Raw genomic sequence first — 25,789 nt, forward strand, 5'->3', positions numbered from 1 at the left:
ATAAAATATTCTTGCTCAAGTTTATTAAATTTGCTGAAGTTACTAGACCTATTTGAGTATTTTGGCTCTGTGGCAGTGCTCTAGCTCTGGATCCAAACAGAGCTGAATGTGAGGGAATTTTTTCTTTAAGATAAGTCTGGATTCAGTCCCCTGAAGTAATTTGACCTGCAGACTGGACTTGCATTGGGTCTCATATGTGAACTAAAACAGGCACACTAGGGATTTAAGGATAACACACTATCTTCCCTCTTTCCTAGGAGAGAAGACTGCAGTAATTGTGGGGGGAAGGGACTCCTGTGAGGGTGGTAGTGGAGGCTCTGGGTGAAAGAAAGGGAAAGGAGAGTGGGCTGTATTACACTAACCATCCTGTGTCAACCTCCTACGTTTGGGTGTTGCATGGCTGACATCCTATCAAAGAGCTCTGGCTGTGTCCAGAATTTTAAGCAGCTTTATAAATAGTGTTGCTCAAACTGCCTGTGTGTGCAGAGACTGTGAACGACGGGGGTAGACCAAAATATTATTGGTTTAATTTTTGAACCAGTCCAAAAATGGGAGCAAGAAAGAGTAGAAACCTGGAGTGTAGGAACACCCATGGATTATCTCTTTCTGCAATGCCAAGGATACATCTGGGGGGTCTGTGAGAGAGGCAGCATTGCTGGAGATGGCAGGCTGTGAGACTTGCAAGGCATGAATATGTGAATCTTGTCAAGGCATCTGAAACCATTCTTTCTCTCCTACTAGCCTGACGTCTTCCTGCTTGCAGGTTATGCTGTGTCTGAATAATTGTGAACAATTAGAAGCTAATTTAAATGGCTGGTTTGTATTCACAGCAGCAGCAAATGAGCTAACCAGCTGGAAAGCAGACACGGTGATTTTCTGTTGGTATGTCTCCCTCTTGTTGTTCCCTGGCAGTTTTTGCAAGGTGGATTTTTTGCTTTGGGCTAATAAGGAGTTTCTCCTGCACACTGCTGACCTGATTGCAAAGGGGAAGGAGGATGCTTTGAGCTTTATCACAGAGTTACAACCAACCCAACAGAGTCCAGTTTAGCTCAGCAAAAGAGCCCATTCTGCTTTGCTCCAGGAATGTGGAGCAAAGGAATATTTTTCATGGATACACTCTTTACTTCTCTCAAAGATGTAGAAAGGTGAGGTACACTGTTGTGCCTCAGGAGTGAATTGGCCAGCAAGAGTCACACAGATTTCTTCACAGCATCCTTTTAATCCTCTGAAAGGCAGATGGAGATCTGAGCAGCCCCACTCTTTCCTCCAGAGCTGCCGTATGCCCCAAATGCAGCTCAGAGTGGCCAGTGACTAATTTCTGTGCTGCTGTTGCTGTCCAGATGGAATCCAAATCCATCCAGGTCCAGCAGGAACCTGGGAAACCTGTTGCATAACTGCCATCTCCTTCCCAAGGCAACAATTTGAAGAATTCTTTTGCTTCAGGTAAATGGAAGAGCTGCTGGACAGACTATTTTTGCACACAAGGAGGAACACAGCTTAACTGGCAAGTTAAAACAGTGGGCTGGTGGGAATCCTGGGAATCCAGACTGAAATGGGAATCTCTTCCTATGATACTGGATGGTGTCAGCATCCCTGTGAGCTCCTCAGGGGAGTTTCTTCTAGCAGTCAAATGCATCTCCCTTAGAGCTTATCAGATACTGCCAGAAGAGCTGCACAGCCATTGCTTTCACCTGTATGATCAGATGTTCACCAGGGTCTCTGCAGACATTCCTTAGGTCCTGCTGGAACCAGGCATCTCTTGACACACTGGGCTTGGGCTCTGTGGAGCTGCTGGGTTCCTCACAGCAGTTTCTTCCTGGGGATTGCTGCCTCTGATCTGTACTTTGGGTGAGGCTTTACTGCAGGAGGGTTGAGGCAGCCTGTGTGAGCAGTGTTGGCTGATGTAGAGGCAAAATGTTGTCCACTTTCCAGCTTACTGCTCTCAACCAGCTTCTCCCGTGCCTGTAACTCTGCTCTCCTGTGGTTTTCCTCAGGTAACAGTGCCATCTGGTGCTGGAGCACTGCTCTTGGTCAAGCTTTCCTCAAGTACTCAGGCAGAGGCGATAGGAGAGCAGTATTGCTTTTGCTCAGCCATCTTACTGTAAGAAGATGGGAGGAGGTGTCCTGTAATAACCTGTGCTTTGGGGACATTGCATCTGGAGATGATCCTTTTGTCTTTTCTGTTTAACAGTTGATGTTCCCAGAACTGCTGTACCAAGAAGACTGAGTACTTGAGGCAAGAACTGTAAACACTGAGAAGGGAGATAATTTTTTACTGTAAACTGCTGCTACGAACTAAAATCCAACATTTAGATTAAATCCTGTAGCTAGGGACATTTTTGAAAGATTCCCTGTAGGACTCTAAGTGACTTCCTAGTCACTAAATGTTCTCTTGAAAGATCTTTACATATTTTCTAGTCATAGCCATTTACTTTTAAACTTTACCCTTCTATATCTTTATGCTGAGCATTATTATGTTCAGGCTTTCTGAATTATTTTTATTTTATTATTTTTATTTCCTCTAAAGTTTTGCAAACCTTTTTGCAGATACAGGGTTTGATTGTGTTCCCAGATGAAAGTCCTGGTTATTGGTTAATGGAAGTGAGTATGGGATGTACTGTTTGAACAAACAGCACTTGATGACAAGGTTGGCAAAATTCAAACTCTTCTGGTTTTTTTTTTGTTTTGTTTTGTTTTGTTTTGTTTTTTTTTTTTTTTGTTTTTTTTTTTGTTTTTTTTTTGGGGTTTTTTTTTGGGTTTTTTTTGTTTTTTTTTTTTTTCTTTAGATACCAGGTTGTCTTTGCTGCTTTACCCTTTTTTCAGGTATCCAACCCAGGCTGGCACATGGGGATGTGTGGTGATGTTGAGCATTTACACACCAGATAGAAAAGTGAGGCTGAGGATACTGAAAAGCTGAGAGTGGCTGTTGTTTATGCAGCTTTGCTTGTGTACTTCCAGGATCCTCCTCTCTCCCAACCACATTCTCTCTTCTGGGAAATGCTCCCAAACCTGCTTATTTTCCTTTAAATAATAACAACCCAGTAACCTTCCTGTTGTCTTATCTTCCTTCCCTTGAACTACTGCCTTGTACTTCTTTTTAAGAGTGGTGCATTCACTGGGCCGGGGAATCTTGTTGTAGTGTTTTCCAAAATTTCATGTGAATATGCAGAACCACAGAAGTGATTTGTTGTCAGTAAAATAAATGTACTTCTTGGACAAAGGAAATCCATGTAGAAGGTTTACTTTTGCTTAGCAAAAGATTTCTGTTAAAGCCAAATTTTTCTGCTCCAAGGCACAGCATTTACCCTCATTACAATCACAGTGAAATTTTGTTTCATCCAGTGACTTACTCAGACTTTTTAACTAAATTCTATCTCTTGGCAAAGGAAAGTAGAATATTTCAGTGTCTTTCTGCCAGGAGGCTCAAAGGTGATATTTGTTGGGAGGAGGGGAAGATCCTGCATTGTTTGGCTGTGACTGAAAGACCAGAACTTTTGCTGTGGAAAGAGTTTTATACTTTATTACCCAAAAATAAAAATAGGTGGTGTGGTCAGAAATATGATCAGGAACAAAAATAGCTACAAGTCCATTGCAGATCAATGTGAAAATAGGGGAGACTCAGGAAGCTTCAGCCTGCAGTTGGAAAGGACTCAGCTGAGTGGCTTCAGGTTTCTGTGTCTCCATAATATGTCATAAAGACAAATTACAGAGCTGTCACTTTGTCTTATGAGAGCTGCAGGTCCCCAGGGAGGCTTCACAGCGTTGGGAGATTATCAGAACTAATGACACAGCTGGATTTTGAAGCTGCTGTGTTACAAGGCTCCCTGCACCTCTGGCAGTGTCAAAAGGGAATAGTGATGTGGAGGCAGTGATCTGGTTCTCATTTTTCAGATTGCCTGGTCTCCTGTGGGTGTCAGAGACTTCTCTTTGCTGCCTGCCACGAACTCACTTGTTGTTTACTCAGTCACTCTGCATGATGGCAGGTGCTGCCTGGCCCTGGCAGCCCTGGATACAGTTTGTGTGTAATTAGATAAAAAATCATGTTCCCTTGGTGCAGGGGGCTTGGAGATTTGTAGACATTCAGGTGGTGACAGGCAAGTGTGTTTTAGAGCAGTGTGTACTGGCCTGGGGCTGGAAACTGCTGTGTTCATCCCTACCACTGATGGAATCTTCATGAGCTAATTAGGAAATTCTGCTTTAGGCCATGCCTTTTTCTTGTTTTCTGAAAAAAATGTTATGTTCAAACTGTACAATCAATCCACAGTAGTTTGCAGGTAACAGGCAGTACTTGGGGTTGGCTTAGTGGTGAATCTCAGCTTGTGCTGCTGTGGATGTGCTGAATGTTGGGTGATTGGCAGATTCAGAGCTGCTGGTTGCATGAACAAAAGAATTGTAATCTGTGATCAGGTGACTGCCTGCAGGTAGAGCTGCTGCGATGCAAAGCTGTCTTGGTTTCATCTTAGCCTTTGTGAAGTGTTCTAAAACATCTATTTCAGATCAGGGGAGCATTTTAGCACCCCTGCTGCCTACCCCTGTGCTGTCCTTCTGTACCTGAAGTTAATCATCAACCTGACCTTCCACAGAGGGATGTTTTGCACTGCCCAAAGCAGCCTCATGAACAAGCTTTTGGACTCTTGTACAGAATACAGGAAACAAAGATCCTGCTCACTGTCCTTCCCCTGCTTTGACCAAACCAAATGGAACTGTGTGTTCCTGAGTCACTCAAGGCTCTTCAGAGTTAGTTCAGTTGTTCATATTTGAAGAAATTTTTAATGTCCTGATGCAATTCCTAAGTAACTTAAATATTTTCTCCTTTTGTTATTCTTTGAGTGCTTTCAGATGACAAACAATATCATGATATTATGAAAATGCAGAGTGATGTTAAAGTAAAATGGGTGAAAATCTCCACTTGTCTACAGGTTGCCCAGAGAAGCTGTGGCTGCCCCATCTCTGGAAGTGTTTATGGCCAGGCTGGACGGGGCTTGGAGCACCCTGGGATAGTGGAAAGTGTCCCTGCCCATGGCAGGGGGTGGAACAAGATGGTTTTAAAGTCCCTTCCAGCCCAAACTATCCTGTGAATTAAAGGTATGAGTTCTATGGCAGAGCAGTGACCAGCTCAATTCTGTGCTGGTGTAGGAAGCCACATACTACTCTGACATTTAATACTTGTGCAGGTGAAAGTTTAGACCTTGCCCCAGAAGGGTATAGTTCTTCTGTAAGTAATGCAGGAGTCTCCACAGCCTCCTGAGACTTTGAATTTTTTGTCTGGAAGAGCCACAGACTACTTGTGCTTGCCATGTAGGAGTAGCCAGGAGGTGTCATAGGCAGAACTTTTGTACCAATCAGTGCAAAAGATGTATTTTCCTATTTTTGCAGCTGCATCCCTGAAGGGTTGTTTCTAAAACCTTCTGTTTTGTGTAGCTCATTGTTCAGCTGCTCTGGGTAGTAGAATTTTAGTTCTCAGGAGTCTTAAGTTTCTAGTAGCCTGTCTTCTGTCCCATTTGCCCATCTTTCTTTCCCATAAAAACCCAGCGTGGCTGGAAAACTCCAGTTAAAAGTGAAGCAACATGTGCCACTTTAAATGTCACACTGTGAGTCAACTCTGAGCTTCCAGGGGATTCTCTGCTGTTGCTTTTTCTTCTCTCCTTGCTTTTTACAACTGCTCATGTGCAATGCAATCTGATCAATGTAACACAAGTCTTTCACGGGAGGTGAACTTTGGATATGGAACATATTTTTCCAAGAGTAGTATGTGATACCATTGGTAACGTGTTGATACTGAAAAGATATTAAAATATCTTGGCTTCAGATCTTCTGGGTTATTGAATTTCTGAACTTTTGTCATCTAACTTGGTGTATCCATGCTATATTTGGACAGCTGACTTTTTTAGACACCTCATCTAGATTTAAAATAAAAACAGCTTGTGTTGAGTTGATTGCTACACTGCTGTTTTAGCTGAGGTGAATTTGAGTGTATAATCAGACCTTAGAGTTATAAAAATAAGATCTAGGGGATGCTGAGTTGAGTTGGCTGCTGCCAGTTGTGGTCCCTCCTGCCCATTTCCATGAGCACCCACCCCACAGCCCTTCCAGTGCCAAGGCAGCTCTGGAGCTGTTTTGTTTTCTCCTGGTGCCTGGGGCTGGGGATTGGTGGCCAGGGGCTGCTTCATGTAGTAAGGAGGCTTCCTCTTAACCTCCAGTAGGAGCCTGGAAGTGATCCCGGTCACAAACCATTGTTATCTGGTGGAGGTTTCCAAGCCACAGCTTCAGGACTGGAGGGGAAAAGGATTTATTTGCTTTTGGGTTTAGAAACCAGGCATGGGGACTGTGGTACATCATGTGCTGTTTCAGGTGCTGAGAGGCTGTCCAGGTCTTTCAAAATACCTCCAAGGAGCCTGCCTGTCAGCTCAGTGAAGCAAGGTTTTACCTTTTCCCAGCAAGGTTTTACAATTTTCCAGCTTTAACTGGTTATGGAGTGTGGTACTGAGGTTTGGAGAGGTCTGTCATGCCTTGTTACCTTTTGCTGCAGTAGTTGCTTTCCCTGTGGTTTGCTCTTAACCTGTGGGTTTTCTTCATCTTCTGAGCATTGATGTTACAAGTTTCCATGGTAACTTCCAAGCTCTCAAGTAGGTGCTGTCCATTCAAAACAGAATGCTAATGTGGGGTTTATAGGACAGTGACAGTCCTGGTGGCCCTGGAGGAATGTCCCAGGGAATGGATTAATTTTTAACTCCAGAACATTTCAGATATTGACTTGACAGGAGAACTCTCCAGTGCAGCTTAAAAAAACCTCCATCTGTGTGAGTCTAAAGTTCTACCTATTGATGTTGAACAGAAATCAAGTACCTAGTTCATATCTTCTTCATCACAATGTTTGTCCATTGTCACAAAAAGACAAGTGTGACATGTCTTATATGGATAAAACCTTGGCTTCACTAAAAAGGAGGCCAGAAAATTATAATACATCTAAAAAAGGCATTATTATTTTTCCCCTCACACTTTCTCTAGTCCCATTGAGAGAATTCAAAATAGGCTTCACAAAATTGCAAGTAATTTCTTCTTTTTTTACTATTTTTGTTTACAGTTGTAGGTGCAGAGCCTGGAAGCAGTTCTTGAATTAAATCAGTTACACAAAATGTGCAAGGGGAGGGTTGGGACCTGTGAGATGGGCAAGTAGCCCAGACTGAGTGGAAGTGACAGGTCTGTGCAAGTCACAGCCTGGCCTCTCTGCCCTTGTTGGTGGCCACTGCTGTCCAAGTCCTTGTTGAAGTCAAGAGGCAGAAGCATCTTACATAACAGATAATTCACTTCTGAGTCAGCTGGATAAATATCTCAACCATAATACATCAGTTCAGGTCAACTTACAGCGTTTCATATCCAGCATTGTGTTTTCCTCCTTTTTTTTTTGTGGTACCTTATATTCTCATTTTTATAAGCAGATACCCACGTGTGTGTGCTGCTTTTTCTCCTCCATCTGTACGAGCTTATTTCCAGAGCTCTTGTTTTGGAGGATGAAATTCAGAAAGTGATGTTGTCACCACAGTGATTGCGTTGGAGGTAGAGGCTGTGGGATCACGCTGTCACCCTTGAGCAAATCTAATTCTTTATTGGTCAGACACTGCAGTTCTTTAGGTTGGAAAAGACTTTTGAGTTCAACCATTAACTCAGCCCTGCCAAACCCACCACCAAATGATGTCCCCAAGAGTTACAGCTGCACATCTTCTAAATCCCTGCAGGGATGGTGACTCTGCCACTTCCCTGGGCAGCCTGTGCCAGTGCTTGACAGCCCTTTTGATGGAGACATTTTTCCTAATATCCAGTCTAAAGCTCACCTGGCACAATGTGAGGCTGCTTCCTCTTGTCTTGTTACTTGGGAGAAGAGGCTGACCCCCACTTGGCTACAGCTTCTATCAGGGAGTTGCAGAGAAGGAAAAGTTCCCCCTCGAGCCTGCTTTTCTCAAGGCTGAGCCTCCCCAGCTCCCTCAGCTGCTCCAGAATCTGCGACAGCACTGGCCAAGCATGAACTTCAACACAGGCAGCTGGCACTGGCAGGCATTATACTGCATCAGGTGCCCTCTCCCACAGCCAGGGTGCTCTCTGTTGCTGGGCAGCTGAGCAGAAATGCAGCTGTAAACTCAGGATTGATCGAGGTGGAAGGTGTGCTCCCACATCTGTGTGTAGCTGAGTGTTCAGTCACAGTGCCAGGGTCTCCTGTCCTTCCTGGTGTCCCAGTGTGGGATGAACCTGCATTGCAGCTCAGCAGTCAGCCCCTCTGAAGGAAGGTATGTCCTGGCATGTTTGAGACTGAGCAACCAAGGACTGTGTGTTGATGCATTCAGGTTCCTGTCTGTGTTTAAACTTGTCCCTAGCATCTCTTCTTGGGATGTTTGGAGCAGGGGACAGTTTTTTCATCCCTACCTCCTGTGTCAATATTGTTTACCTGGAGTGCAGTGTGGCAGTAGCAAACCAAAATGCTATTTGCAGGCAGAATTACCACCTTCTGTTTCTCCTAAAGTGAAATTCCAAGCCTCCTGCCCCATGCAGAAAAGAATCTGTATGGGAATAGGAAAGGAAGGGATGTGCTGGCAGTGTGAATGAGTTGTCCTTTCTCCTCTGTTGGATAAAACATTCTGAGGGAGGGTGACACTGGTAGTGGGAGTGGTTTTGTCCACTGTTGGGCACCAAGGATGTTACAAGCAAACCTAAATTGCTAATTAGTGAATTAAGCTCTGCCTAAGTTACGCAGAGAGACACCAGGGATTTATGGCACTACTGAGTATCTCCAATGCTCAGTTTGTTTGGATTCACACCACCCAGGGCTGCTTGTCCCTATATCAGTCCCAGCAACTCCCATATTATTTACCACTGAACTTCCGAAGTGATTGTTACTTATTTACCTGACACAGTATTTGGCATCTGTGGCTAGTCCAGATCATCAAAGTAAATTGTTCTGGTTTTGAGCTCTTGTCAGCAGGGAGTTGTTGGAGAGGCAAATTGGCACCATATCTTGCATTTGCTCAAGGGAGTTGAGAGATTAAACCCAGAGTTACAATGGGAGTTTAGCCCACCCCTGCCTGGGGATGTTTGCACCTCACTGCCAAATTGTTTGCTAAAGTGGGAATTCAGTTTTCTGTCAGACATCTCTCTCAACCTCTGCTGTTAGTTTAAACAAACAAAGCCCAAACCACAAAGATTTTGTTTCAAATAACAAGTTTGTAATAAAAAATTAGGCAAGTGGATGAAAGCAGAAAGCTCCCAAGGCTTAATAAGCTAATGCTCAGTGGAAGTGTCTGTCCTCTCCCAGTCTGCCCAGTTCCAGGTGTGAACCCTGATGGCTCCCTTATTTCATTTGAGGTGAGATGACTCAGCTGAGAAGGTGAATGTGATCCTGTTGGTGCTTGTTCTCTATGCAGAAAATCAGATTTTGTGTATTCCTCCTGCTGTGTGTGGTTTGAGAGCATCATCAGCCCTGCTAAAGTATCAGGTGTTCTCCAGATTGCAGCTGCTGCCTTTTGATGAGTAAATTTGCTGTGGAGCTCAGGCACTGATTCAGTGCTGAGCACCAAGAGAGCATCTGAATAGCAAAGGAAATAAATGGGGGCCAGAGCTGTTCTGCCACTTCTCTTTGCAGTTAAGGCCCTAAGGAACATAACTGACCCCAGGCTGGGTGTGTCATCGCTCTTCACCAGGGTAAAATGTGTGTATAGTGATGAGTGTCTTTGGTTTGCCTTATTTAACATTTGTAATAGTGAATTTATTTTTTAAAAAGCAACACAAACACATCTTGCATTTGAGGAGGGAGCTCAGCTTGGCATACAGGAGCATAGGATTCCTTAGAGCATCTCTGGGAAACTGCTGTTTCTCATTCTTGGGGCTATTACTGAGGCACGTGGCTAGAACAGAAACCCAGCTGTGTTAATACTGACTTTCTTAGAGGTAAATATAGCAACTGTGAGGACCTATTTTAAAAGTGCTTCTGCAACAGAATTCCCTCAGTGCTGGGGGAGGGAGGCTGTCCACTGGTTGATGATCACATTGCTCTGGGTGTGACAGAGGACAGGAGGAATCACTGAACTGTTGTGTTCATCAGCAGCCATTCCAGCTCACTCTGGTTGGGTTGCTCGTGGATTTTGAGTCTTTTTGACATGACAGACCTGTGAAGTATTTATTGTTGATGATGGCATTCTGCCTGCTCCTTGGCTTGCTTTTTCTTGCTGCTGAGACAGGTGGGTCTGGCACATGAAGCTGAAAATAGTGCTACCTTTAAAAGCCAAGAGAATTGAAAATAGGTTAAATATAGTCCCCCTGTAGAGGAAGTTTTATGCTTTGCTTTGGGAAGAATTGGTATGATTTATATTCCTGAGGAAGGATCACAAAATGGGAATGCTGCTGATTTACAGCTTCTGTGATTTACCAGCATTGACCTAACCCAAAGATATTGCTGCTGCTGGGTAACATAGAATCATCTTAATGATCTGAGTTCTTCAGAGGCTGCATCATAGGGAACAGTATGGCTGAGTTCTGTGTTGAAACATTATGCATCAATTTAAGCCCTAATGCATTTTGAAATGAAAGTATCCTCATACACTTGGAGCTATGCAGCAAGAATACTTCAGTTACAGTACCCAAACTGCTCCTCATGCTTGACTACTTACTGGAATGTAAATGTTGCAGCCTGATTCTGGATTTTAAAAGGCCGCCTATACAGTACTTACTTTAACAAATAATTTTAGAAAACTTTATAAAAATTGATATCTATCCATATACCACAGTGGGATGTGGGAGGCAGTGAAAGCAATTCTACAATCTGGAAATGTGCTGTGGGCTTCAGGTTTCCCACTCTGGTGTGGTTCTGACTCCAGAAGTTGGGTCTAAAAGCCTGCCTGGCTGGGTCTCTTCCTCTCTTACTGAAACACACAGTCAAGAAGATGATAAATACTCAGGTCCTTTGGTTTAATTCCAGATCTTGTCTTTGAATTATAGATTTGTCTAATTTAGTAAAGGAGGCTGTAAGCCAGGGAGTGCGTTAGGATGAAATGCTGACAGAGCACAGTGGAGTTCAGGCTGGGATGAACAAGGAAAAGCTGGGAATGCAGCAGCAGTGGCATGGCTGGTTCTGAAAGTGACATGTGAGAGATGCTCTGTCCCTGATGGTGCGTTCATGTGGCCATTCCCAGAGCACGGGGTGTGTAATGAGTGTGTTTGCAGGGCTCAGTGATTAACCAATGCAAATAACTTCTGGACCACTGAAATGCAGATGATGTTTCTCCCTGTTCAGCAGAGGGAGATTTTAGCTGAGTTACTGGGAGGCTGAGCAAGCCTGAAATTGGAGTTCAGTCTTGTGGCCTCTCAAAGGACATCATCCCTCGTGTAGCATTCCAGTGTATTCAATGGCAGCTGCATTTTGTAGTTTTAAGCTTGTTTAACACTTAATGAAATAGCCTGCAGGTAGTCTTGAGGTCACTGAAACAGCTGGATGAAGGGCCACTTTTGGAAGGACATCACTTGGTTAATCACTGAAGATTCATCAAGTGATGCATTCCCTTTCCAGTAGCACTCCTGGTGTTCACAGGTCTGTGTGAGCTGCTGTAGGGTGCATAAAGATGGTTTAACCACATCCTTTGTTGCCAGAACAAGCTCTTTGCCAGCAAGTGTTTTAGCAGGAGCTGGAGTAAGCAGTGCTTTGACTTTATCCATGGCCTTATTGATGTTTTGTTACCTGCGTGTACCTGAGAGCTTCTAAGTGCAGAAACAGCTATTTCTTTTCCTTTTTTTTTCAAGACAAGTGCTTGCTGCAGTGGATTTGTCAACTATTCCCCTGCCAGCCAAGACTTCTTACGGTACAGGACCTTGCTTTATGTGTCCCAAGCCAAACAGGCTTTCCACAGATATTTGGGAGTATCTTGGATAAAAAGTGTGCAGGATGAGACACAGAGCTGTGGTGTGATGTGCTGCTTCATGTGTCTTCTGTCTTCTCTACTACATAGACTGGATGTGGGTAGGAAATGATGCGTGGTGCAGGCAGAGGAAGAGGAGAGGGAGACTTGAGGGGATGAATGAGTCAATGTCTGCACCTTTTTTGATGTGTCTGCTGACTTAGAGCACAATCATGGATGGATCCCCAGATCTGTCAACTGGATTTTGCAAGTGTGCCAATGGGATTAACTCTGTGTATGGAAGTGCCTCAGCATCCTCCGCTGCAATCCTCCTCAGTCTGGAGGATTGGGATACTGTGCATTTGTATTTGTCATGTTATTTCTGACTGAGTATCATCTGGGGTCATCACTAAAGCCAATCTCTCTCTCTCTCTCTCTCCTTAGCTGAAGCTTGAAGATCGCTCAGTGGTCCCTCGAGATGTGGTCAGACACATGAGCTCCAGTGTAAGTGCTTTTTTTCCTTCGTCCCTTTTTTGATTGTGATACTGCTGCATAGGTTTCTAGGACTGGCCAAATTGCTTGAATGGAGCTGGACAGTAACGCTTTGAGGATGTTCTATTTTTCATGTGTTTGATAGTCTTAGCTGCCTCCAGTGAAAATGGAATTCTGCTAAGGCTGCCTCTCTGCAGTTGCATAGCTGCAAAGGTCTCCTGAGCAAGCAATCCTGGACATGGTCAGGGAAGGAGACAAGAAGCCTGTCTACCCTGCCATTCTTAGTTTTGCATTAATTCATTCTGAGATGTGGGGACTGTGGACCTATTCTCCCAGACCTAACAGGGAGGTTGGAGTGGGGGCAGATCCCAGTTCCCCCACTTGCCTTTGTCTCTTTGTGTTCTCTGGTAGAGAATTTGGAGGGAGTATTTTCAGACACACCTTTCAATCTACAGTAAGCAGCATCTTTTCCAGCTTTTCCCAGAAATTCAGCAAACCCAGCACTGCTGGAGCATCCAACACAGCTGGGTTGACAGAAAGAAGCTGGTTCTTAAACAGCAGCTGATAATTGTTCCCTTTGCTCTTTCTGGATGCTGTTCTATGTCCCAGCCCCTCTGTTCTAGTTGTATGGCACTTGTGCCTATCAGAGATGTATGAATTTGGGTTTTGTATAGGGAATACTGGGGAGACTGTTGAGTATTGATGATTAGATGGGATGTGCACTCCTTAGGAGCTCAGCAAGGTTGGCAGTTTCTTGCTGTGGCTCAGAGCTAACCTCTAACCCTGAGCCATATGGCCCTGCCATGTGCTTGCCTCTATCTTCTCTTGACTTGCTTCCAGCAATGTGGGTACCAAGGCTGTGATGAAGGAAGCAGCTGGCCACTAACTGCTGCAGTTGGACCACATGGTGTGCAGCCTGGTGCAGGGATAGAGAAGGCTATTCTCTGACCTGTCTGGCTTGTTTGGGTTTTTGTTATTTTTAAATAAAGCCTTTTTTTGTCAATTAATAAAAGTAAACCCACTCCCTTTTTCACAGCATATTACAAAGGAAAAAAAAAAGGAATGAGAAGCTTGAATAATAATTTAAAAATTGCTGAAGCAAAGTATTTCCTTAAGAAATTTAATGGTTGTTTGAAATGGAAATTTGAAGTCAACATATTTTTCTAAAACTGCAGCTTTATGAAAGAGTTCTCATCCAAAACAATGAACAGGTAGAAACTGGAATTATAGGCTGTTCACAATGTTGTACCTGGCACAGCTGGAGCTGTCAGAATGTTCTTTCCACTCAGGGGCATGCTTTGAGTCCTGTCCCTCAACTGTTTGTTATCCAGTGCTTCTTAAAGTAATTTTAAGCTTTCAGGACAGCAGGTTGTTCTCCTCTTGGCAAACATGGATGTGCTGCTTTTGTTTGCAATTTCCATTCTCATTTGAGCAGAAATTGGCTCCCCTGGCTTGCTGCACATGCTTTGGTAGATATGTACCCAGCAGTTGTCTTGCACATTCATTAGTGTTGGTTTACATGTTTAAATAATGGTATTTGCTTGACCCTTGTGCCCAGTAACTTCATTTTTTTAATTGATGGGATGGTGAGATTATAGCTTAATTTCTTCTCTATTAAAAAGCGTAACAAATCTGAGGATGACTTCCATGTCCTCACCCTCAAATATTTCTATGTGTTAGTGGGGGTGAATTAAACAATAAACCCCCTTTATCCCAAAGAAAACCTTCACTTGCTAACAGATATATTCCAAAAATTACAGGAGCATTTAAAATAGAAAACATGCAAGTGTCAGCCTGCCAAATTCAGGATGTGGGATGGTTGCCCTGCGCCAGTTGGCCTGGCAAATGGAGAATGTGGAACTTATTCTGTATTCCACACACTCTTAGGGCTTGTTTTTAACCTTGAGCCAGAAGAACTCGAAATCCTCTGTTCCTCAAGAGAGGAGAGCTGACTCAAAATCCATGTGCTTCTCATTGAGCACTGAGTGTGGGAAAAGACTGCTTCAGGGGGAAAGGCATAAAATGAAATTATTTTCACTGAATGCAGTTGGGCCTGAAAGTCTAATTCAGCTGGATGAGAAGCAAAAGTGGCAGAGGTAATTTTTCCAGATGATATGCTAATTTGGGGAAAAGGTAAGAAGTAGGTCTGTAATCTGTCAGACAACTGGATTTTGTTGTTTCAGAGGATTCTGGCTATGCTGTCCCTTTTAAACAAAGGAATAAAGGTGGTGTAAAGATCCTCTTATTAGAAAAGAGAATGCTGAGGGAAAGAGTAGAAGGATGGGAGGTGGAAGATATGGGATTGATGGCTGTGTTTCCAGGGCTGCTGCAGTCTTGGATAGGAGTTTGCTGGTCTGCCTTAAAGCCTTGTCTCTGAAGGGGAAGGAATCCATTCATTGCTTAAATACTCAGTATCTCCAGTGTGGTGCATGATGTCAGGGTACCTGAAGAAGCAGGAGCAAGATCTAGGGAGTGCACTCAATTGTGGAGTTGAGTGAGGCTTGAACCTCACTCAGTTCAGTCTCCTCCCTTTTCCAGTTCTGCTGTTGGAATTGATGGGAATGGATTTTTGTAACGGACCTGTGAAATATCAGCTCGTTTCATTTGGCCCCTCCTTTAATGGGATCAGCTAACGAAAGGATAGGTGTGTTTGAGCTGTGCTCAGCTGAGGACCTGCCCTGGAGATGAGACAAGTCGGCAATGTCTCTTTCTGGGACTGCACTGCTGAGCATTGCTATAAACTCAGTGATTCAGCAGAACCCCTCAGCCTGCAAATCTGCATTCTCTGTCGCAGGCTAACGTTTCATGTGACAGGGAAATAAGTAAACTCATAATAAAGGAGGGTTCGGGGCCAGGTGAGGGAGGAGAATTGTGATTTGACAGCCCTGTAAGTCCTGGGGCTGCTCACAACATTGATCTCTGCTTTCTTAACCACAGACAGGGCTCTGCACTTGCTCAAGCATTTTATAACTGGAAGGAGAAGCAGGCTGATCTAAACCTGTTGCTCTTGGCCATGACTAATAGGACCCAGCTGTGTTAGGTGGGAGGCACCTTTAGGATGGTGCAGGTACCTTCTCTTAGAGAACAGGCAGAAGGGTGCTGGAGCACATCAGTCACTGCAGTCCTGGTTTTATTGCTTGCTGTGCTTTCACCATCCATTAAATGGGTTTTAGACAAGGAGACAATATGATCCACAGAAATCACAGGTGTTGGATTGTATCATGTCTCAGAGCTGCTGTTGTGTTGGCTGCTGATAAAGGAAAAATTAATTTTGAAATGCAGAGTGTAGGACAAGGCACTTGTTTCTGGAGGGTTTTTTGGTTCTGACTAACAAAAAACAGTCTAAAACACAGGGCCTGAACTGCAAAGCACAGCCAGAGGATGGTATGGGTATACTTGTTTTAGCTGACTCTGGAGGAAAAGCAGGGCAGGTGGCTGTGCTGTAGCCTGCAGAAGCTGTGGGTTTGTTGAGCAGGTGCCACTTCTGAGCAGGCCTCGCTCATCCCACAGCTCGAATCGTGCTGGCAGCAGCTGTTGTGAAGCCAAAGTAGTTCTGGCCAACCATTTTCAGGTGAGAGTGATGGTACAGCTCTGCTAGGCTCTTTCCTGGCAGCCTGTGCAGGCAACAAGCTTAGCTGCAGTCTGTTGTAATGGAGCTGAAGCTGGGAAAGGCTCCCTTTGCTTCCCAGCCCTTCTGGAAAGGCATGGGAGTGATATGTGGAGCAGTGGCGGGAATGAGCCCCTGCTGCTTTGGGGTCTGCCAGCCTGGCTCTCCCAGCCCTCCTGGGCATGCTGGCACAGCTCTGCCTGGGGCAGGCCCCACTCTCCTGATCCCATTGCCTTGGGAGCCTCGGGGCTGCAGGGCACTGGGCTGGGGTGAGGAGAGAACTAGCAGCAGGCAGGCAGGTGGAAAGCAAGCCAGCCAAAAAGGCTGAGCAGTCTGTCCAGGAATTACCCTGGACTGTCTTTGCTCCAACTGCCAGTCCTCAAGATGAAACTGAATGAGTTGAGCACCAGCAAACTCCTGAACTCCCACAAGGGCTGCCCAGGGCTCTGAGTGAAAGCCTTGACTAAACATTTCCCGTGGTTGAAAGAACAGAACTGAGCAAACAAATCCACTCCTTGCAGGGTATAAGCCCTTTGAGTGTTGTGCTTGAGTCCTGCTGGAGCAGAGACCTTGATGTTTGAGATAAGGACAGCTCATACCAGGGCATTTGTGATGCTGGCCCTCAGTCAGCTTTGATAATGGACTTGTGGTCTTTAATAAATAAGACTATCGATTGTCCCAGCTGTCAGGAGGCCAGGGCAGCTGCTGCCTTTGACAGTATTTGGGTTAGCAGTCCTTCCTTGCAGGCCCCCACCATATGTGTGAGCAACGTGTACATTGTGTGCTCCCTGCCAAGCTGCCCCCAGAAGGCTCCTGACAGCATGTCTTCTTTTCTTGGGGACAAAAAAGATTAAAACTTTGTTAAAAAGTGAGGGAGATAATGACAGACCATCTTATAATTAGACCAACTGTGAATTATCTGGCTGCAAACCTTGATATTTGACCACAGGTGCCAGATTTTTTTTCAGTATGACACAAAATAGAGACTATTTATAATGTCCTTCAAAATTGTGTGTTAAAGTCACAACAGCTTTAAAGAATTTCTGTTTTGTTGCTGATCTGCCCCTGCCTTTGCTGACTCAAGGCAGTACCTGCACAGTGGTCCTGTGGAGCTGGGAGCCAGGCAATTTTAAAGCAAGTAAATCTCTTGCTTTAAAGCAAATAAATCATTTATCACCTCATACACTATGGTCTTATTTGACCAGGTGTAGGAGTCTCTGCTTTAGCAGCTATTTCAGATTCTAACTGTGAAGAAAACATTATAGGTCTTTAATAGTGATCTCACCTTCTGAGCTCTTAATAGTGTTGTATGAAATGCCCCTGCAGAACAAGGACCTGAAGGATAATAGGGGGTTTAGTCTTGAAGTTTGTCTCTGAACTTATGACTTGTACACAAAACACATACATTTGTGTGTAGGACCTTCCCTAGGTAACAAACCTTTTTTCCCTTTTGTGTTTTCAGGACAGTCAGTGTGGAACCGTAATTGACGTCAACATCGAGTGTGCTGTGAAGCTGGTGGGAACCAACTGCATCCTTTACCCTGTCAACAGCAAAGACCTGCAGCATATCTGGGTGAGAACACAGCCAAAATACACGTGGGAGCCAGGGCCTGGTGGTTTGGAGGGATGCTGCTGTACTTCAAGTCTTTCTTGAAGGCGAAGCATCCATGTTGTGCAAGATGCATCTGCGGTTTGGTTTTATTTTAAAAACCTCCCTAGCAGATGATGATGCAGCATCTCCTCATCTCCCCATCTGTTCTGTGTTTCTCATCACATTGCTGAGACCAAATTGTCTTGAAGAGCTAGACTGACATCAAATTATGTGAGAACTCCTGCACTGAGTGTGGAAAGCTGGTGTGGCAACCTGACCAGGGCAGCCCGTGGCCCAGAGCTGCTGAGCTGCGACACCACTGCTGCTTAAACAGGCTATAAAAATGCTGAGATGAGTCAAGCATGTTTCTGTTGAGCTGGAACAGTCTCAAACATATCTGTTTCTCTCTTTGAGTGGATAGTTGGTTTCCAGGGACCAGGTGGAAACCAACTGGTTGGTTTCATTGTTCTTTCATTGTTCTTTTTCCTCTGAGATAAAGATAATTTGGAAGTGAAGAGCAGGAATGTCATGATACATCCCAAGTCACAGCCTGCAGCAAGAGACAGTAGGATATGAGCTCCTCTGGGATGAAAAATTAGTCTTAGTGATAAAATTGGCTCCAGCTACAACAATTATTTTTAAAGTTTTGTTTCCTGTTTTCATCACAGCCTTTCATGTATGGTGACTACATAGCCTATGACTGCTGGCTGGGCAAGGTCTATGACTTGAAGAACCAGGTCATCCTCAAGCTCTCCAATGGAGCCAGGTACTTCTCTCCTTCGTGTAGAAAACTGTCCCCCCGGTTTTCACAATCCTGATCTGTTTTATAAGAACAAGAAACAGTTTGGGCTTCATTTACATAGTGATAAGTTATCTGCTTGCATGATCTTCTGATGTAGAGCAAGAGAATACTTCTTTCTCTGAAAACATTGAGATTCATTGACAACCCTCTGGAAAAGCTATAGTCTGAAAAGTGACAGTTTTTTCCAATCCCAGCAGATCAGTGCTCCAGAAATAAAGCATGTTGGTCTTTAAACTGTTTCTCCTCTGCAAAAGTAGCTGTTTAAGATGGGTGGTTGTTCCAGACTATTTCTCAGTAGGAGAGCATAACTTTACCGAGATTCAGGGAGAATTCTTACCTTAAAAAAGGGTCTGTGAAATGGTGGAAATTTGCAGGCTAGTGGTTTCTATCGAAGATGAAAAAGCTACCCAAGATAGAACAGCTTTCTTTTTCACTGAATTTTTTATAAATGAAAACACAATCCAAAGCCTAGAGAAAGATTTAACCAGAGATATTGAAAGAAAAATATGGGGAAATTTCTGCAAAACCAGCAGAAGGATCTGAATTCTGTTTCTCTTGCATATGAGACAGTGACTTGCATGCTAACCCTTACAGATTTACTATATTCTCTGTTACTGAGGCCTGTCTTATCCAACAAACTCTTGATGCAAGGCAAGGAAGGAACCAGTGGAGGGCCAAGAGGCGTATGGGCCTGGCAGCTGGGGAGTAGCCCATCTGTCTTGTAAATTGAGTGTTGACATTGATGTTTAAAACACAACAATCAAATCCCCAATCCTGCAGCCAGCTCTGAGTCTAAGAGAAGTGACTAATGTGGGAGCTGTAGCAGATGATTGGTGGATGCATCTGAGAGTTTGACTGTGTTACTGTGCAGTTAACCCAGGCTGGAAGGTTCTTAAAACTGCATTAAACTAGGAGAGAAAAATAGCCACACATCTATCTGTAATGCCTGCAGTTACTGGTGCAATTTAAAACGTTGCTTGGAATCTTGTACCGGCTCCTGCACAGCTGTGTAAAGTGAAGTACTGCTTGCAAAACCTCTTCCTAATGAATCATTTCAAATGCCACCAGAACTTACTCTGGAAATGAAGCTATCACTAAAGAAAATATGCCCAAATTGCCTTTAGGTCCCAGCATGGTGTGAGTAACAGATGGGACCTCTGCAGCCGACAGATCTTGTCCAGCACCCAGCCTGTTACTTAGCTTGGTTTTTCACATGTTGAATGGGACCTTTAGATACCTTTAATGCTTTTACAGCCTGTCTATAACCAGTGCCCATAAAAGCTCAGTGATACACTGCTGGGTGTATGGCCAGACCTGCTCAGGCAGTGTCAGTTCCTTGGGTGCTGTTTGCTTTTGGGGTGGATGGCTCTGGAAATGTGACCATGTGTCTCCTGTCTGTTTCCAGGTGTTCCATGAGCACAGAAGATGGAGCCAAGCTGTATGATGTTTGTCCCCACGTCAGTGACTCGGTGAGCTGCCGGCTCTCCTGAGAGTCCTTTGATCAACTTTGTCTTGGAAACTTTTTATGCAGGAGGGAGGGAGAAGGCAAAATTCATAGGCATTTATTAGTCCTGAAACTTTATCACTTACAGTAACAGTTTAAAGCTGAAGTTAGTCATGAGCAAGGTTTGAGGAGATATTACAATTGATACATCCAACTGGTTTCTTTGTAAACAACTTGTGTAACACTGTCAGCTGGCTGGTGTCAAGGCAGTTCACTCACTGCTCCTTCTATCTGCATGTGCTTCTAAAGGCTCTTACTCAATTTACTGCTTTTAAAAACTATTCCTCTTCTGGAAAAAGGTGTTTTGTTTAATAGGTGTTCTGCTAGAAGCAGGTTTTCAGGTCATGTAAGAGAATGTCTCTTGTTACTGCAGTCCGTGGAGTTTTTTGAACTGAGACATGCCACCATACTGGCATTTTCCAAATCATGTGGCAGGGAAGGTTTTGCTTGCTTTTGGGTAAAACAGTTTGCTGTGTGATGGGATCTAACCTCTCTCACCTTCAAAGGCTGATGACAGCTTGCTTGTTCTTCCTAAGGGCCTTGCTGCACTGCTGGCAGCAGTGATGGGAGATGGCAGAGGATGACGTGTGATTCTTAGGAACTAGCAAAGCACTGAGCTCTTATCCTTCCCAGCCTTCAAAGCAAAGGTCCCTTTGATCTAAAACTGCACTTCTGCTAAAACTTGATGCCAGCTTGTTGAAGAGTAAATGGAATATCAGTTCAATAGGATGTGCTGCTGTGGTTTTCTGGTTCTGTACAGAAAAGGAGTGGTCTGTCACTCGATATTCTCCAATACCTCAGTCTCTGCTACTTTGGGTTGTGCAGTGTGTTTTCTGCTCACTAAATGGATGTTGTAGCAACATTTAGCTTCTGGTTACCCAATTTAGAGATGGCTTGTTTTGAGTCAGGCTGCCTTTAAAGTGTACAGAGTCCTCTGGGGAATCGCAGTTTGGGCTGAATCACAGGCTGTCTCCAGTGTTACTCTTGATCCTGTGCTCAGAATTGCTGTGTGTTAGATGGTTACCTGACTTAGATCTTGTCACACTGCTCTTATCCCCTCTGACAAATTACAAGACTCAATGCAGTTTTATGCTCAGTATTTTATCTACCCTAAACTGCTCTGTCCGCCCCCACACTCTGAATCTCAGTATCAGTGGGAAGGAGCTCTAGGAAAGCAATTGTTGTGTTTACTGTCCTGTTTTTGTTTTCAAAGAACTGTCGTATTAACTAATCCACCTGAGACAAGAATAATACTTACACATTAAATTTGACAAGCAGAGGAGTGAAGGCACACATCCTTTGCCTCTGAAAGATACAGGTGCTTGAATTAGAGCATGGAAAAGAGAGAGATGTCCTTGCCCTGCTGACCTTGGCTACCTTGTTACTGAGAACCTCTGTGTGGAAATATGCATCTTTTGTTTCTTGCAAGTACCTTTGCTTCTCCTGCACCAAGTCCTGGTCCTGTTTGGATGTATGACAGAGCAGGTTGCTATAGGAACTGCTGGCTTGCCTTCAGGAGAGGACAAGATACAGGAGATGGGCATCTTGCAGACTTTACCTTTATAGTTAATTGTACAGATCACAAAAGGTGGAAGGGAAATGCTGGGATATTAAATCTTAGAGTCCTTTATGCTGTTTTTCTCCCCTCCATTACTCCCACAGGGTCTCTTCTTTGATGATTCATATGGCTTTTATCCTGGACAAGTCCTCATCGGGCCATCTAAAGTGTTCTCCAGCGTGCAGTGGCTCTCGGGTGTGAAGCCTGTTCTGAGCACAAAGAGCAAGTTCAGAGTGGTGGTGGAAGAGGTAAGGACTGATACCCTGACACATGGCCACCTTCTGCCTTGCATGGTCCCTGGCTGGCTGTTTGGAGCAGAGTCAGCTTGCCATGGTAACCTCCCAAGAGCAAATGTGCTGTGGCTGTGGTGTTCTGAGGTGACAAATTTCTCACTGGGGACTGGCAGGACTTTTTAGCATCCTAGCGAGGGTCCCTGCTGGCACCTTGTAAAGTAATCATGTGTCAGCACACTCAGAGGGCAGTACTGCTGATCATTAGGGCAATAGGAGCACATCTTCTATTGAAACTTAATGTTGCATGCTGTCCAAAAAGGGAGAAATATTGCTGATTCTTTGCTTAAAGAAGGAGCAGCTCCAAGTCCATTAGCATATCTCTTTGTGACATTGGACTGCTGATTTACATGTACCATAGCTTCCTTCCCAAGTCACTTGTCTTTCCTTGAAGATAAAAGCTGTAGAATCTGTTGTCAGGGGTCAGGCTATGGGGGCACTGTGATTGTCCTGGATGTGGTGAAACTTCACTTGCCCATATTAAATGATGAAAGCAGGTTTACACTTTCCTGTACATAAACTTTCAGATCTGAGACACTGGTCTGGGAAAGTCTCTGAAATGTGTAATTGCCTTTTCTGTCACTACATTGTAGGTACAGGTGGTAGAACTAAAGGTTACTTGGATCACTAAAAGCTTCTGTCCTGGAGGTACTGACAGTGTGAGCCCTCCTCCCTCAATAATCAGCCAGGAGAAGCTGTCCAGGTGAGATCCCTTGAAAACCTTTTTTCACTCCCAGCACTCAGGCCCTGGAGACTGTGGGTGACAGGCCTACCAAGTGAAGAGACACAATGCTGCTGTTTCCAGCGGGATTTTTTTTTCCACATTGCATGCCTGCATATCCCAGAGCTTCAAAAATATGAAAGAGCAACTTCCAAATTAGTTTAGCAGACACTTGAGTTACCAGCACGAGGACAAGCATCCTGCTAATGCCAAGTTCTCTCCAGCTGGTAGGTCAACAGAGAGGTGTCTGGCAGCAGCTTCCTTCTTCTCCTATCCTTCCACTCCTGCCTGGAGCAGGCTGCAGCTCCGTGTGTGTCAGGGGTGGGGCTCAGGGGTGCGGCTGCAGCCCGGGCTGGTGCTCAGGCAGTAACTGGTGCCCTCTGCAGGCTGCAGCTGCTGGAATGGGCTGGGAAAGCTCAAAAGACAAGTCAGATGAGCAGCAGCACTGTCAGTGTGGGTTCTGCCTGGAGCTCCTGCACTGGAGGGGAGCAACTCTCAAATTACAGCAAAAAACCCCAAATGTCTCTTGGCAGCTCTTTCTGGGGGGAAGGGGGGAGCTACAGGGAGAGGAGTGCTTTGTGTCCCACCCAAACCCTTTGTATCCCCACCCAGTCCCTGGTGAGATTCCCCCTTCTCCTTTAGAATTGTGTGCCTGGAAATGATTTGGTGTGGTGCTCTGCCACCCCTGCAGCAGCACTGTTGGTGTGAGGCCACGCCAGCCCTGTGAAGGCTCTGGGCACTGCTGGGTTCTGTTACTGTTCTGTGCTCACGGCTCTCCTGTTCTGCCAGGGTAAAGCGTCTGGGGTGCTTTGACCATGCCCAAAGGCAGCTTGGGGAAAGGTGCCTCTACGTGTTCCCCGACAAAGTGGAACCTGCAAAAATCACCTGTGAATGTCCAGAGAGGAACTGTGTCCTGGGTGAAGGATCAGTAGCCAAAAAGGTGAGTTGAGGGGTTGAGGGAGGCGTTGACTTCTCTAAGCTTTTGTGGTCACTGTTGCTTTTAAAGCAGAGATCTTCCTGGTAGTCATGTGGTCTGAAATGTGACACCTGAAGTGGTTGTGAAGAGTAATGGCTTGTTGTTGCCAGCAGGGAAGTCACCTTGTGGAGCAGTCTGACTGCTCCAGGTGAAGCATGCAGCTAACACCTTGAGAGAACATGAACAGGGCCTCAACACAGAAGTGTCACCTTGCAGGGGTCAAGTGTGCTGTGACAGCTGGGACTTAAAAACATGTTGTTTTCCTTAGCATTTTCATGGAGCTGAAATGTTCCGTTAAATCCTTGCTACAGTGAAACAGGGAAGTTGTTTTTGCTTCCTAGGCCAGTTGAGTCATGCTGTGGTCTCTACCTGCTGGCTGTAGAGCCATGATGTTCCTAGAATAACAGGATGTCATCGGTGTGTAGATGGTGACCTCTCTGCATGTCTTTGCATGTTACATGGACTTAATTGGGCAGCTTCTTGTGACCTTCCATAACAAAAAAGTTCAATACATGGTTAAAATAAGCTGAAGGAGCAAAGCTCACTTTACTTGGGCTAGTGCAGTGCTGCTCCTAAGCAGAGCACTGTGAGATGCTGGTTTGCAGAGTAGTCTGGTGCAGGTGAAATTTGCAGAGCCCCATAGGTGCTGTTTTTCCTGCACAAAGCTGAGCATTCCCCAGGCTGGCTGGCAGCCTGATGAGTGTCCAGGCACAGGTCTGACCCATGTCTGCTCTCTTCAGGTGAGACGGCTGCTGAAGAAGCAGATCGTGAAGATCATGTCCTGCTCCCCGGAGTCTCAGGGCACCAGTGAAGCCCCTGAAAAAGAGTCTGCTGCAGCTGCTGACCAAAAATCAGAAGAGCTTAAGCCTGAATCCAAGTGTGATCTGGATGACTCTTCCAACAGTGCACCAAGTCCTGGGGAGAGAAAGGAGGAGCAGCCTGAAGAAACAGGGAAGGAGAAAGGGGGAACAGCAGCACGGCAGCAGCAGCCTCCCTTTCTCCTGAAGGAGGAAGGGCTGCCTGACTACCGGCTGCAGTCCATGGAGCAGGATGCTGACGATGAGGCAGCTGATGACACTGATGACACCAGTTCTGTCACCTCTTCTGCTAGCTCCACTGCCTCGTCCCAGAGTGGCAGTGGCACCTGCCGCAAGAAGAGCATCCCTCTTTCCATCAAAAACTTGAAGCGGAAGCACAAGAAGAAGAAGACCAAGGTTTCACGAGAGTTTAAGCCGGGAGACAGGTGAGCTGGATTTCTACACCCCTGTGTAATTGCCAAAATCTCCCTTCCCAAGTGCTCAGCTGTAAAGCACCACCTGAACTCAGGTGCAGGATGATGGGGAGTTTGGGCACCAGTTGGTAGTAACTGACAGCAATTATCTTGTGATGACTGTGCAGTGGCCTGTGTGGAATCAGCCTGGTCTCAGTCCAGCCTCTGATGAAACTGGGGCCATGTGACCTGACACTGATGCTATTCCATTTCAGCTGTGCCTCGGGGCATCGACAGCATATCTGTGCTCTGCTAGACTCTGTGTGCAGGGAAAGAGGTGAATAAAGATCACACAGCTTAAACATGACACTAATTGGTTACCTTATTGGCAGCTTCTGCAGAAACCATGCTAGGAATGGACAGCTTATCCTAGAGAGCTGTCTCCAGAGCAGCATGGAGCTCTGAGCTGGCAGGTGGTAGTACTGCCATGGTCTCTCTTATCCTGGCCCTGCTCTGCAGAGATCTGCAATTTTTGCCAGCAGTATACTTCTTAATACTAGGATTTTTTAATTAATAAATTGCACTCACTCCTTGAGAGCCTTGGAGGAATTGATTTCAGTAGCTTGGGGGAGGGAGCACTGCATGTATCTGCCCATTTCTAGATAAAACTGGATCTCAGCAGTTTTGGCCTTTAACTTAGGAATGTTTAAACTGTTTTCATGGGATGCAAGGACATCTGACAAGTGGTCTGCCTGTCTTCAGGCTTCACTGAGCTGCTTAGTTGTGTACAGATTCTGCATCAATTGGTGCAAGAGAACATGAGAATTCTCCCAGGAAAGTGACATTATCAGAGATTATTCAGGAGATCCACTAGTTTGAGAATGTCATGAACTTCATTTGCATTTTTTGTAGGTATTTAGCCTTGCCTGTGAGTGATTCTTGTAGTCCTTGTAAGTTCTGGAGAAATTAGATTTGAAGGTCACAAAGCCCAGCAGAGCTCCAAGTGTGAGAAAAAATGGGAGTGTGTGATAGAGTTCCTGGGAGCGGATTCTCGGTTCACTCTTCATGTCTCACTCCCCCGCTGAGCGTCTCTGTTTTACTGAAGGTTTTGCTAAGGAGAGCTAGCTGGGGCACCTGGTGACTCCCTGTACCATACAGGCAG

General features: G+C 45.1%; 1 protein-coding gene across 1 annotated transcript in view; it reads left to right on the forward strand.

Annotated features, from left to right (window-relative positions):
• UBE2O (ubiquitin conjugating enzyme E2 O) overlaps window positions 1–25,789 on the forward strand; it is a 62,751-nt gene that overhangs the window by 21,320 nt on the left and 15,642 nt on the right. Inside the window, exons 2-9 of the mRNA XM_053960292.1 lie at window positions 12,321–12,380; window positions 17,438–17,548; window positions 18,235–18,332; window positions 19,774–19,837; window positions 21,535–21,678; window positions 22,314–22,423; window positions 23,231–23,381; window positions 24,158–24,660. Of these exons, the coding sequence (XP_053816267.1) occupies window positions 12,321–12,380; window positions 17,438–17,548; window positions 18,235–18,332; window positions 19,774–19,837; window positions 21,535–21,678; window positions 22,314–22,423; window positions 23,231–23,381; window positions 24,158–24,660 (1,241 nt within the window). The remainder of the gene's footprint in view (window positions 1–12,320; window positions 12,381–17,437; window positions 17,549–18,234; window positions 18,333–19,773; window positions 19,838–21,534; window positions 21,679–22,313; window positions 22,424–23,230; window positions 23,382–24,157; window positions 24,661–25,789) is intronic.

The sequence above is a fragment of the Vidua chalybeata genome, chromosome 19, assembly GCF_026979565.1.
Source record: "Vidua chalybeata isolate OUT-0048 chromosome 19, bVidCha1 merged haplotype, whole genome shotgun sequence".
In the NCBI taxonomy this organism is placed as follows: Eukaryota; Metazoa; Chordata; class Aves; order Passeriformes; family Viduidae; genus Vidua; species Vidua chalybeata.